At 59.6% G+C, this 13,626-nt stretch overlaps 1 protein-coding gene across 3 annotated transcripts in view; it reads right to left on the minus strand.

Annotated features, from left to right (window-relative positions):
* The window catches only part of MACROD1 (MACRO domain containing 1), a 142,261-nt gene that overhangs the window by 14,214 nt on the left and 114,421 nt on the right, over positions 1 to 13,626 (minus strand). For 2 of the 3 annotated variants that reach the window (XM_011368709.2, XM_011368710.2), the window contains exon 4: positions 190 to 219. The exons of the other annotated variant lie outside the window; for it this stretch is intronic. In XM_011368709.2, coding sequence (XP_011367011.1) covers positions 190 to 219 — 30 coding nt within the window. The remainder of the gene's footprint in view (positions 1 to 189; positions 220 to 13,626) is intronic. 3 annotated transcript variants of the gene reach the window in all.

Below are 13,626 nucleotides of genomic sequence, written 5' to 3' on the forward strand. Positions count from 1 at the left end.
GGGGGCAGAAATGAAGGGCAGAGATGGAGAAATGGGGGGCACTGTCGGGGGGACGAGAAGGGCTGTGGCAGTGAGGGGCGGCAGCGAGCTGGGCACAGACCAGGGGGAGAGAAGCAGCCGCGGAAGGAGAAGCAATGCCCCCACCTCACCCCGCGCCCACACCCCTGACCGCGGGAAGGGTCCACTCACCGCCTCCGCCTCCGAGCAGGGAGCTGTTGGCTGCAAGAGAGAGAAAAGGCTGGTCAGGCGGGGGTTGTGTGGAGGGGAGGTGGGGGGCTGGCAGCTGGGCCTTCAGACTCTGGGCACAGGGGCGGATAAGGGGGTGGTGGAGCGCGGCTAGGATTTCCCCTCCCACCGAGGCCGACGGGACTGGGGTTTGTGTGGTGATGAGGGCGGGCCAGGGAGCCACCAGGGTCCTGCCGGCTCATCCCGGAAGCAGCTGCGTCTGGGGTCTAGAGTGGCAGGTGGCCGCAGCCACACCCGTCTTTTCATGCAGTCACCCTCTCACCCCGCAGTGTCACCTGAGGCCCATCTGCGCCGGGCCTGGTGCAGAGATGTGGGGTGAACAGAGCAGCCCTGGTTCCTGCCCTCGGGACTCACAGGCTGCAGAGGGACCCAGACTCGAAGCCGCTTGGAAACAGAGGGCCGCGGTAAGTGCTGCCTGGGGAAGGAGTGTGAGCGGGATGAGGGCATGGGGCCGTGACCCAGGGCTGGGCGCCTGGCCACGTGCTGTGGGAGGGCCCGGAGCACTGGGCCTGGACCCTAAGCCGGCTTCAACGGATGGGTGACTTGAGCCACACTGCTCCGTGCCTCAGTCTCCCCAGGGAGGATAGGCCACCTTAGAGGGCTGGCGTGAGGGTCAAGGAAGAAGGATCCTCAGCTCCGGCCCCTGCCCCCTCCCTCAATGAGAGCAGGCCAGCCGCTGTGGCTGCCCTGTCCAACTTGCTCTGCTTGGCTGGCTGTCCCTTCCTGCCTCTCCACAGGGCTGACGCGGGGGCAAAGTAAAGCTGACAGCCTCTCTGCCAAAATGTCAGGGCTGTGCAGGTCAGCGTCCCCTCCCCAGCTGGGGACTCAGCTCTGGCCACACAGCTGCATCTGTGTTAACCGCTGGTGATAATCAGGCAGGTGACAGCGAGACAGGACAGGTCATCCCCAGGCCCAGGTGCCGCCCAGGTGGGGAGACCAGCTGTGCCCAGGCAGGGCCTTCGGCTCCAGTACCCACCCTCCCTCCCCAGTCGTGTTGCAGCCCCTCTGTATGAGGGGGTCACACAGGGCCAGGGGTGGGGGCCGTTTCCAGCTGCAGGCCCCGGGTGCCATGCGGAAGCTTCGGACACTGCTAAGTGGTGTCGGCGGCTCCGAGTGGCTGGTCTCCCAGAGCTGACAGTTCTTCGCTTGGGGAATAATTAATTCCACAGCCCGAAAACCCAGGGCTGCAAGTTGCCACGTTACTTGCAAGATTAATACAAGCAGCTAATTAAGATGGAGAGGCTAGGAGCGGCTGGGCTCTCCCAGAGCAGGGTTGAGGGGCTGCAGGGAACTCGAGGCAGCCGGAGCCAGATCTGAACAAGAGCAGGAGAGAGATCACAGCAGGACACCCAGGCAGACGCTCAGGCTGCTGAGGGGCTGGGCCTGCAAAGGCCCTGGCTGTGGCCTCTGCCTCAGGAACGCACATTTCAATGACAGAGCGAGGGCCGTTTGCCAGGCAGAGACTGAGTGCTTCACACAAATGATCCTGTTCACTATCTAAGCCACACAGGAAGAGCTATTGCTCCCACTTTATAGATGAGGAAACCAGGCTCAGAGGTCAAGCTGCACGTAGCAACAGCAGGATTGGAACTAGGTCTGTCCGACTCGAAGCCCAGCCTTAAAGTAGGCTGACCTCAAGGCAGGCGGCCCAAGGGACCCTCACAGGGAGGCTTTCCCCCTGGCTGGGGCTGGGACCCTCCACACACGGGCAGAGCAGAGCGCACAGTAGGCCCTGCCTCCATCCCAGCAGGTCAGGCTGCAGAGCTGAGGGTCAGGACATCTGGACAGCCCTGCCCAGGGGCCAGTAGGGGAGGCTGGGCATCTCAGGTCGCCTGGGTCCAGCTCCCGGCCCCTATAGTGCTCAGGATGGTCCTGGCGGCTGTTGGGAGCTGCCCTCCATGGCCCTTCCCTGCCTCCCCCATCACCTCTCTCTCTTAATTAACACTGGCCACAAACGAGCTGGCTCCCGCTCAGAGGGCTCAGAGCCAGAAGGGTTGGCAGCTAGCCTCGAAGGGGTGGGAGGGGAGGGGGCAGTGGCCTGCTGCTCTGCAGGCCCCTGTTGGAAGGAGATGCCAAGCCCCTACCTGTCCGGCATCGGCATCCCCTAAACCCCACCGTGTGTGACCCTGCCCAGGTGAGGAGACTAGGGTGAACTGTCTGATGTCCACCAGGCCAGGAATATCCAGAGGCCAAGGAGGTGGGCCTAGGGCAGAGCAAGGATTTCACCAGGCTGAGCTGGGGGAAGGGCCGGCCAGGTGGCCAGGTGGTGGCTTTACCTGTCACAGGTGGGGATTGCACTGGGGCTCAGACTTGAGCTGCACAGAGGACCTGGTCATGGGCCTATTCGCAGTTCAGTGGGTGTCTTAGGAGGCGGGTCTACAGTGTCCCCTGCCCCCAGCCCACACGACACCCGGCAGTGCCATGTGCAGGGGCTCCAGGGGAAGGGCAGCGATCCAGGGGCCTGGACCCAGTTCTTCCCACGCTCTTTTCCTTGGGCCCCTGTCTGGCCCTCTCCCCATGGGGCCTGGATGCCTGGCCACACGGCACCCCCATAAGGCTGTCCAAGGTGCTCATGGCTGGGCCGGGCTGCCTGGGTGAATGCCCTGGAGGCTTAGGGAGGACACCGAGAAAGGAGAGCCGTGCTAAAGACACCAACAGGCCACCCCTTGGGTGAGCCACCCAGCCTCTCATCCGAAGCCAGGTAGTTAGTCTCAGGCCTTCCTGCTTCCCAGGCCCGGGCTGGCTCTTCCCGGGCCCCTAATGCTGCCCTTGAGTCTCTCGCTCCTGCCCCTTCAGCTGTCTGCCCTCCCATGCTCCCTTCAGTTTGGTTTGAGGCTCTAAATTGCAACTGGTCATTAGCCCATTTCTCAGACGAGGAGGCCGAGGCCCACAGACGGACCGGGGAGTGGGGCAAGGGGCCTGAACGGGATGGCTGGTGGTCAGCACCCATTTTCTTCACCTCTGCTCCCTCCTGTGTCTGAAAGGGTTCCTGGCACCTGAGACATGGCGATGGCTGAGCAGCCAGCCGCACGATATGGGGGCGAGCACTGGATTCCGGCCCAAGCCGAGGCTCCTGACCCCGCCCCACCTAAGGGACCCAAACCTGCCCCAGCAAAGCAGGGGTCTTTGAGCTCGTAAGGGGCTGGGTGAGCTGGGGAGAGGCCTCGCCTTGGGGGCCTGGGGAGGGGCATGAGACTTTGGGAGGGTGTAGGTTCCTGAGACAGAGGGTGCACCTTGGGGGCTGGGGGGTGCCTGGTCGGAAAACTGCCATCTGAATACGCCTGTCTGTCCCCCGGTGCGAGGCGGGCCAGCCCAGCTGTGTCCCTGCCTGTGACGTGACTGTGTCATGCTCTACTAGACTCGATTAACTGGCTCCGAGCCTCAGTGCCGGGCCTGTGACCTTGGGGTGGAAATGAGGTCCGCACCCCTCTCTGCCAGTCACTGCCAAGTTATCTGTCCCCTGATGGTGGCCCACCAGGCCAGGGGCTACAGGCCCTGGGGGACTCACTCCCAGGCTCCCCTACATTCTGCCACCCCTTCTTCCCTGCCCCCACACTTACTGCTCATGCAGTGTACTCCCCCGACCCCCCATGTTGTGCTCTGCCCACTCCACGCCTTCTTAGGTCCTGTGCACCTTCTCTGGGGGGGACCCAGACCCTCTGCCACCCCTAGCACTTGCTGTCCCCGTGGGCAGGGTGGAGTTGCTCCCCAGTCTGGGCCTCGGCTCCCGACTCGGTTCAGGGGCTGGCATGCGGCCACTACCCAGTGAATGAGAGAATGCTTGGCCACTGTCACTCCAGGTCGGAGGAGGCCCCAGGGCCAAGGCGAACCCAGCCCACGCCTTCTTTCTCTATCCCAAACATTTTAATTGGGTGCCAACCATATACCAGGTGCCACCAAACATACAAAGATGAACCGGATGAAGTCCTTGGGAGGAGGGGATCTCTGAGTCCTGGGAAGGGAGGGAGGAAGAAAATGCCATGGGGAGGGAGGTCCACGAGCTGGTACAGCCTGGAGATTGGCAGGCTTCATGGAGGAGGTGGCCCGTACGCTGGGGCTTGAGGGAGGCTGCATGCCCTCAAAGAAAAGAAGGAAAGGCGTGTGGGGAGGGGCACGGCATGGGCAAGGCCAAGGGCAAGACGTGAAAGGGTCTAGCAGGTCGGAGCATTTCCCAGGAGGGATGAGGAGCCAGGGTGTGTTTAGGCTGGGGAAGGTCAAGGTCGGCTGGAGCAAAGACCAAAGGGGCTGTAGGAACTGGGCTGGGAGGAGACAGAATTGAGAGGAGCAGAGGGAGGCTCTGGGGCACACAGGCACCTCTTCATCTTCCGGTTGCCCTCCCCTCACCCCCGGCCCCGACGGCATCGCCTCATCGGAAGAAGAACCCCCCACTCTGAGGACCCAGGCGTGTGTCTTTGGGCTCACGATACTTTTAGGAACCCACAAAAATGTTGTAATTTCTTTCAAAATCATAAAAAAATTTTAAGTTGAAGTAAATGTTTTAATATATGTTAATATATTTGTCTTTATGCCAACAATAGACTCTAACTTGAATATTTTTTTTTTAATGGAGGAAGGGCCCGAATGGTAGAAGTGCCCGGGCAGAGCACTAGAGCAGGGGAGCAGACGTGCTCCTCAGGGCTGACTCCCAGGATGGGGGATGGTGAGGGCAGCCCACCCCTTGGGCTGGGGCCGGGGCCCTAGGGAGGCAGGACCTGGGCTGGAGGGTAAGCTCAGACTCACGTGGGCTCATTTAATCCTCACCCCGTGGCGAAGACACCATTACCAATGAGAGAGCTGAGCCTTGGAGAATAATCTGACAGTGCAGACTTGAGCATCTCCTATTTTATCCCCGGCTCCCTGATCAAACCTCCCTCAGGTCCCCTTGGCTCTCAGGACACAAAACCAGTCCCTGACACACCCCAGGCCTACGGGCCCTGCTGGCTTATCGCCTCGTTTCTTCCCCTCTCCCCTTCATCTCTCCTCACCCTCACTCCAGGTCCTCAAACTTGCCTCATTCCCTCTGGCCCCAGGGCCTTTGCATGGGCTGGCACCTCCACCTGGAAGATGCCCTCACCATCCCCCATCCTGGGAGTCAGCCCTGAGGAGCACGTCTGCTCCCCTGCTCTAGAGCTAGCTCCTGGTTACCCTCCTCCCATGTGCTGTGAATCACTGCCTCCAGCATCTTCACCTCCAGGTAAGTGCCTACCCCGCTACCCTGCCCCTCGGCCCTGTGTATATCACCCACAGTGTGTCCCCAGCTCCCAGTACAGAGCCTGGCGCACAGCAGATGACCACTAACAGTTTACTGAATGAATCAAACAGGTTCCATATGGATTGTGCCTGGAGTCACTTAGCTAGGTAGGCCACACGGGGTCTGCCTGCCAGGCTCTCATCCACTGGGCCCTGCAGAAAAGCCCACCCCTTGGGCTGGGGCTGGGGCCCTAGGGAGGCAGGACCTGGGCTGGAGAGTGTGCAGGCGACAGGGCTGGTCCAAGGGCAGTGGCAGGAGGCTGTGTAGGAGCTGCCTTGGCTTTTCCCTGATGGGAAATAAATCCTCCAGCCCCTCCCCCTTGCTGTGGGGGAGCACAGAGGGAGACAAGGGGGCACCGTGCGGGGACTGGGCTGCCAGAGAGGACACTCAGTGACCTGAGGAAAGCGCTGAGCAGGTTACTGGGCCAGGGAGAGGCCTGCTCTCGGGCACAGCGGTGACAGCGGTGACTTTGAGCAGGCACGGCCCCTCTGTGTGCTTCCAGGGGCCGCTGCTGAATCGTGTCTCTGACTGCAGCTCCAAATACCTCGTCCTGGCCTCAGATGCCTGAGAAGCCACCGGCCAAGCTTGGGGAGCTTGGGGTTGCTCCCCCACATCCCCCAGCTCTTGGGCTTGGCCCTTCTGTTCTTCACCCTCCCTTGAGAGGCCAGATCTCAGCTTTCTTGACATTTGACAAAAAAGCATCCAGTCCCTACTATGTGCCAGGCTCTGGGACACTGCCCGGCAAGGCCCTGCAGGCACAGAAGAGCTCATCATCTAGCAGGGGTCAAGAAACAATAGAATAAGAATAAACGAGAACAAGATTACTATCGGCACTAGAGATTATGAAGGGAATAAAATGGAGAGAGTGGCCGAGGGCGGGTGTGGGCTGGTCTAGAAGGGGTCAAGACCTGCTGAGCTGAGGAAGTCAGCCTTGAGGGGCACACCCCAGCAGGGGGCAGCCTGTGCAAAGCCCCTGAGGCAGGAGTGAGCTTGGCGAGTCTCAGGAACGGTGAGGATGCTGCTGTGGCTGAAGCAGAGAGTGGGGGAGAAAGTAGGAGAGAAGGTCAAAGGGCAATGGGGACAGGAGGGTGACCTGCTGGCTACTGCTCTGTCCAGATGGTCCCCTTCCGGACCTCCCCGAGGGAGTGGGAGCCACCTCAGCACACCCCCAATGCTCCTGCGTCCCGTCACGGACCCTATTGGTCCGCTATAGCTGCCTGGTCCCTGGCCTGCCTCCCCTTGGCCGGGCCCCCCGTTGCTCCCCTGCACAGAGCCTGGTATGGTACCTGTGAGGTGACGGTTGACCGACTGGAGGCCCCAGCCCCACCGGCAGGTTTGGGTTTGTTTTTGGGATGTCAGCGCTCTTGTCTCCCCCACTTCCCGTGGGCCGGCGGTGGGGGTCCATGTCACTGAGGGCGAGTCGTTTAAAACATGTTTTAGATGAGAAACGCCCCACTGATGGGATAAAATGCAAAACGTGCTGAATTTTTAAAGATAAAACAAGAGACTTCAAAGGCATCTCAAGCTGTGAGCAGTTGCCGTACTTGACAAGCTCTGTCTCCTCAGGCCAAGGTCACTGTCCTCTGAGGTGCCCGTGAAAGTGCGAGGCTTGGTGTGGCCGGGGCGGGGGGGGGGGCTGGGGGCTCACATGTAGCGGCGCCAACTGCAGGCTTTTCACGCAGGACCCCTGCTGGTCATCTGAGCACATATGTACGTGTGTCACTTATGGGTGGGGAAACTGAGTCCCGGAGAGGCAAAGTGACTTGCCCAAGGCCACAGCCCTTAGCGGGAGGAACCAGTGTCCTGTGTTTTGAAAGCCTTGGTCCTGAGACCACCAGCTGTGAACTTGAGCCATTTGCTCCACCCCCTGGGGCCTCAGTCTCCTCATCTGCAGGGTGGGCGGTCAGTGAACTGAGGCCCTGGTGGGCACAGATGATAACATTTAAAATGCCTGTAAATTGTTCTGGCCTCATAGAGTATCATGGTGGCGATGGGCATGGAAGCCGGGGTCTCTGGGTGAAGAGGGTCCTCAGCCGTCCCTGGTCAGCCAGGAAGGGTGAGCTCAGCGTGCCGATAGGTTGGATTAATCGTTACAGTAATAATGACGGCAGCTTCTTACCACCAGCTTCCTAGGGAAAGCCGCGGGGGCCTTGCTGGATGTGCTGCTCCATTCTACAAATGGAGAAACCCAGGCTCAGACGAGCGTCTGGCCCGAGACCACGCAGGTTAGTGTGGTGGAAACGGGATTCGAACCCTGCTGCTCTGACTCTGAAGCTTGGACCACAAAGCATCCTGCTCAGCCAGGCTCGGCTTGTTTGCCTCCAGGGCTGAGCCCCTCATTCTCTCTTCTCCAGGCGGAGCTCTGCGGTTCCCCAGATCTGTTTGGTGCTGTACCCAGCTAGGTTCCCACGTTGGACTCCCATTTCCCACTGGCCCTGGGCCTTCGCCTCCCCTAAACCTTGGGTCAGCCTTCTTCGATCCTGCCCCACACCTCCCAGCTCCCCACTGCCTGTTCACCTGTGTCCATTCTGGCTCTGTAGCCCCCGCCCCGGTCTACCCCGGCCATCTCAGCCCCAGGCCTCTCCCTACAAAAGCTGCCCAGTCAGCCATTTAAGCAGAAAGCCGATGACTTGGCTGTGGTTCCTGCCTGTCTTTTGTCCCCTCCTGCCTGGGTTCCTTGAGCTCTGCCCCTGGAGACCCAATCTTCCAGCCAGCTACCCCCAAGCTGGACCCCAAATCCTCGGCCCCCCCAAACCCCCTTAACGCATACTCCCCAAGCCCCGTCCCCAGGCGCCTTCCACTTATTGGTATTTTGTTATGCAAGAAATTCACGTGCGCATGGCTCCAAACTGGATAACACACATAAACAGAAAGCGAAAGCGAGCCACGCATTAGCTCGGCACTCAGATTCGGCTCTCCCCATTCACGTTTCCCTACAGGACCTTTTAGACGTTAAACAAGAACAAAAAATAGTCACTAACGCATTTATCGAGCAAATTCTCTGTGCCCGGCACTGGGCCAAGTCTTGCAGGTGGATTCTTTCATCTCCTCTTTCCCTCCCCTGAGAGCCTAGTAAAAGGGTGATATTATTTTTCCCACTTTACAGATGAGGAAACAGAGGCTCAGAGAGGTTACGTGACTTGCCCTAGGTCACGGAGCTGGGAAGTGGGTGAGCCGGGGTTTAAAGCAGGCAGCGTGATTTCCAAGGGACCACTGAGTGCTGCAGTGCTGTGGGACCCTGGCTGCCTGGGCCTCCCCTCCCCCAGGAGTCAGGGGGCAGATGCTCAGTGTCCCACCATTAGCATAACTATGAGCATGAGCATCCCTGAAACCCAATTACCAGGAGATGGCTTGGGCCCCAGCCAGGCGGGTTGCTGTCTCCATCTCTGCAGGAATGAGGGGCTGGGGCCCAAGGGAGCCCTGCGGGGAGGCGTGGATGGCTGGGGGAAATGTCCTGGGGGAGGGGCCCCCTGCCCACTGCTCAGGGTTGGTGTGGGTGGGTCCCGAAGGCAGGCAGCCTTTATCCCTCTGCACAGCCCCAGCCGGCCAGGCTCAGCTACCTCCAAGGACAGGGCACGGGTTTTTCTGCCCCCAGCTCACCTAGGGTGAGTACGGGCAGCCCCTCGCCTTCTCTGAGCTTCGGTTTTCTTGAAAGGAGAAAACCAGGGGCTGTTTGAGCAGAAAGCAAATGCTGGGTTTGGAAGAGGAAAGAGTTCCGGCTCTGAACAGCCAGGCAGGCTGGCCCTCTACTTCTAACTCCCCGACGGGGCCGCCACTGCCTCCTCCCTCTGGGGCCTCTCCTCTGCTGCCCTTCGCCCTCTACTCTATCCTCTCCATCAAGGAGGACTCTTTTTCCATTGATTTCATATACATAAAAGCCGCACACGCACATGGCCCCTTGGACCCACCATCGGCTCAACAAATACGCCATCATGGAAGAACTGAAGGCTCCCCCTCCCCAGAGGGATCCAGCACCTTGCATTCGGCACATGTTTTCCTTGGGGTTTTGCCACGGACGCCCCTTAGCAGGATATTACCTAGGTCTGCATGTCTTTGTTTTATATGAAGCGGAGCTCCCGGCATTGGCTGCTGCTGTTCACGGCGATGCTTGGGAGACTGACCCGGGCCAGCCCGTGCCGCCCCAGGTGGTCTGTTTGCACTGCTTTATAACGTCCCAGGTGGGGACTGTCCCACACTCGTCCACCCGTCCTCCTACTGACCAACAGGCAAGGGTCCCCAATTTTGTCTCTTGCAAACACAGCTGCAGGAGCACCTTGCACATGCCAGAGTCTCGTGTGCACGTCTGGGAGCGGGACTGCTGGGCTGTGGTACACGCACATCCTTAACTTCACCAGTTATTGCCAAATTGCTCTCCAAAGTGGTTGTTCAGATGATCGTTTTAAAATATAAATTAAATCATGTCACTTCCCTGCTTATAACTCTCAGATAACTTCCGATTACACTTAGAATAAAATCCATATTCCCCTCTGTGAATGCCTGGCTGCATCCCACACTCTGCTCCCCCCAATTTCCTGGCCTCCTTTCTCTTCTAATAGATCTGGTCCATGCCCCAGGGCCTTTGCACATACTGCTCCCTCTGTCTGGCGCGCTATTCTTTTAGCTCTTTCCAAACTGGCTCCTTCTCATCCTTCGGGTCTCAATGAAAACGTCACCTCCTCCGAGAGGCCTTCCCTGACCACCCAGCTAAAACGCCTCTTACCCTGTTCCTCTTATCACTCCGTTTACTTCCTTTGGAGCACAGACCATGGTCCTGTCATGGCCTTGTCCTCAAATTCATTTGCTTATGTATTACCAGCATGGCAGCCTGTGGGAGAAGACCTAGTCTGCTTTGGTCATTCCTGTACCTGAAGGCCAGCACAGGCTTGGCACTGAAGAACTGCTCTTGGTGTCATTCATTCATTCAACAAACGTCAATTCCGGCCAGTCTGGTCACAATGTCCGGAGGGGTGAATGGGCTCTGTGTGTCCGGGAGGGTGAGCTGTCAGAGAGGGGCTCTGCAGAGGGGAGCGTGGTCTAGTTGAAGGCAGAGGGGCAGCCGGGCCCCTGGGCCCTGAGCTTTCTCCCACGGCCGTGGGGAGCCATGGCAGGTGTTGGAACAGGGGAGCAGGTGGAAGAGGGTAGGCCTGGGGGTGGGCACTGGAGGATGGCGCTGGCCAAACGTGGGTAGACAGAGGGCCAGGGAGAGAGGCCATGCTGAACCTACAGGGATCGATTAGAGGGCCATGGGCGACAGGATCGGATCACCATCGGATCACTGGAGTCAGCTTCCAAAGGGGGCTCAATCAGGTCAATGGGAGAAGCATTTTGTGTGTGCACCCCCCAACCCTGCTGCCTCTACCACCTCCTACCACTGCGGGGAGCTGGGAGGGCTCTTCCCCAATTTCAGAGAGGGTGGCAGAGATCTTGAGGCTGCGCCCTGGACCCTGGAGAGGCATCCTTGACCTAGTCCAGCCCTTCACGTACAGATGGGAAACAGGCCCCAGGGAAAGGAACCAGAAGAAGACCACGCGGCTGAATCCTCATCCTGTTGCTTTTGGAATATGAGGACTCGAACTGAGATCAGACACGGCCTTCTCAATGAGGACAGAGGAAAAGCAGCAACCACTCGCTGGAGAGGGAATCTAAGTGAGACACCAGGAAGGACTTCCTGGGAAACTGCCCACCAGGCAGACCCGTCAGGCTGCGGGGTGGGAGCGGGGGTTCCTTCAAGGTCACTCAGCCAGGAAGAGGCAGTTTCATCTGGTTCTAAAACTAGTTCTCCTTCACTGAGGGGTCAGGGGTCCCATTGGGAGGGCCAGGTGGGGTAGGTGAGGCCCAGCTCCCTCCTGTCCCTGGGGGTCTGGGAGTCCAGGGCCCCCCCTGCCCAGTATGCCTCAGGGAGGCCATCTTACCCCGTCCCAGGTTGCGTCCATCCTCCCAGGCTGTGTCCTGTGGCGGACAAGATAGGATCCCAGCCGGGTTCCTGGCTTGACTGCCTCAGGTCCCCCTGGGCTGGGTGCCCCTCCTTGCTGCCTTCCTGACCTCCCAGCTGGGGCTCCACTCAGAGCAGGGAGGAGGTGGCGGGCAGTAGCAGCCATTGGTATGCGAGGTTGTGCCTCAGCCCCTCCAAGGCCCAGCCTTTCCGCTCAGCTCTTTAAGAATCCCTCCTCGGTGGCAGTGGTGGTGGTTGCTGGGCAACCCCCCCCCATTCCTGGCGCCCTCCCCCTCATCCCCTCCCCCTCCTCTGTGCCTCTTCCCAGGCCCGGTCTCAGCAGTGTACTTAGCTCAGAACCTGCCAGGCCTGGCAGCACCTGTGCCCAGCAGGTGAGGGGCCTTGAGTGACCCCACCCAACCCCAGCTCCGGACCACAGCTCCATGCCACCAGGACTTGGGGAGGGGGGGCCCTGGGTGCAGGAAACCCCAACTGTAGGCTCCCACTGCCCCCCACTATCTTCAGTGGCTTCAGCTGCCCTGAGGTGTCAGAGAAGACCCAAGAAGAAGGTCCCAGGAGCTGAGTCGCCAGGGAGATGGCCTGCTCAGGGCCTCAAGAGGCTCTGCATGGTGGAAAAGACCAGGTGGTAAACTGAGACTGGAGCCGGGGTGGGAGAGGGACGGGGTGAGGAAGCATAGAGTTCTGAGTCCCTGAAAAGAAGGTCTGCAGGGGGCCAGAAGAGGCACAGTGATGGGGTAGGGGTGTCACTGGAGGCTGGGTCCGTCTCTAAGGCTCCAATCTCGAAACCCTGGCCTCATCCACCCCTACCCCATCCTAGCCCTGCTCTCCCCTTCTCCCTTCTCTGACAGGCACAGGGACCCTGCCCTCTGGTTCCCCAATATCTTGAGCATGTGCCCTTTCTTTGCCCCGCCCCCCCAACAACTTCCTTCCTGATCAGTCCTGCACTTCTGGCCTCCCCTCTGCTTCTCCTCTCTATGACCCTCTGCCCAGGAGCTGCTCACCGTCCACCCCTCCGTGCCTCGGCACATTTGTGTCCCTCCGCCTGGACTGTCCTTCAAGACACAATTCAAGTCTCTCTTCCTGAACTTGGGATGTATGTAACAGGTGAATGCTAGCCAGAGTCAAGAAATGCTTAAATCACCATAAAAAGCATTACCTCTGCTGGGAATAATGGCCCAGGAGTGAGTGGGTGAGGGAGGGAGGGAGTGTGAGACAGTCCTGAGTGTCTGGCAGAGATAGGGGGTTGGGGGATGGTGATGTCATTTATGGGGAGAAGAGGAAAGAAGCTCCTAAGGGAGGGAAGGCCCATCGGGGCCAGCCTGGGCAGCAGCTTCCGTCCTGCCAGGGCCAAGGAAGGGGGCTGGTAGGGAACGCTGGCCCCCAGAGCGGTACAGTCCTGCCTCTGCCCGGGCCCGGTTCGGATCCTCTCTGACATCTTTCTTCCCACAACCCAGTGACTTAAAATCGCAACTGTCAGTCCTGCTCTCTCCCGCTTCACCTCCCATCACCCCTCACCGTACGCGCCCCCTCTAGACCCCATCCCACCACTCCCCAGTGGCTGGAAGTGTGTCTAGCCCCTCTGAGCCCCTAGATCCATCATCTCGGGGGCAGTTCCCAGTTTGGAGCAGCTGTCACCATTGCCTGGCGGGGCTGCTTTAGTCTGACAACTCAGCAATGTCTGACTGCTCTTGCCACACGCCGGGCCCTGTGGCAGGTGCCGGGGACATGCAGAAACCACGAGAGGCCCCGGCTGTGACCTCAAGGTGCTCACAGTCTGTTGGGGGAGACGGATGTCAACAAAACACGTCACTGAACACGGGCTCCGTCACTTGAGCCTTCGCCACTGTTTCCGGTACTAACCAAGGAAAATGAGCCGCCGGCCACACCCCGATCTTAGAGATGTTAAAGTGTTGTCCAGTAGATGAAAAACGTAGTCACACAAGTCACATGTGATCACAGACTGAGCTAAGTGATACCGAGGAGAAGCCAAGGGAGCAGAGAGGACACAGCAACCTCATTAGGAAAGATAGGGTCAGGGGAGGCCTCTCGGAGGACCGGACGGTCACGCCCGGGGCTGAGGGGTGAGCGGGAGCTGGCTGGGCCCGAGAGGCAGCTGTGTACAGGGAAGCAGGACCCCTATGTCAGTGCCCGGGGCAGGAGTGTCCAGATGCAGGTG

Source organism: Pteropus vampyrus, unplaced genomic scaffold, assembly GCF_000151845.1.
Source record: "Pteropus vampyrus isolate Shadow unplaced genomic scaffold, Pvam_2.0 Scaffold144, whole genome shotgun sequence".
Taxonomy (NCBI): Eukaryota; Metazoa; Chordata; class Mammalia; order Chiroptera; family Pteropodidae; genus Pteropus; species Pteropus vampyrus.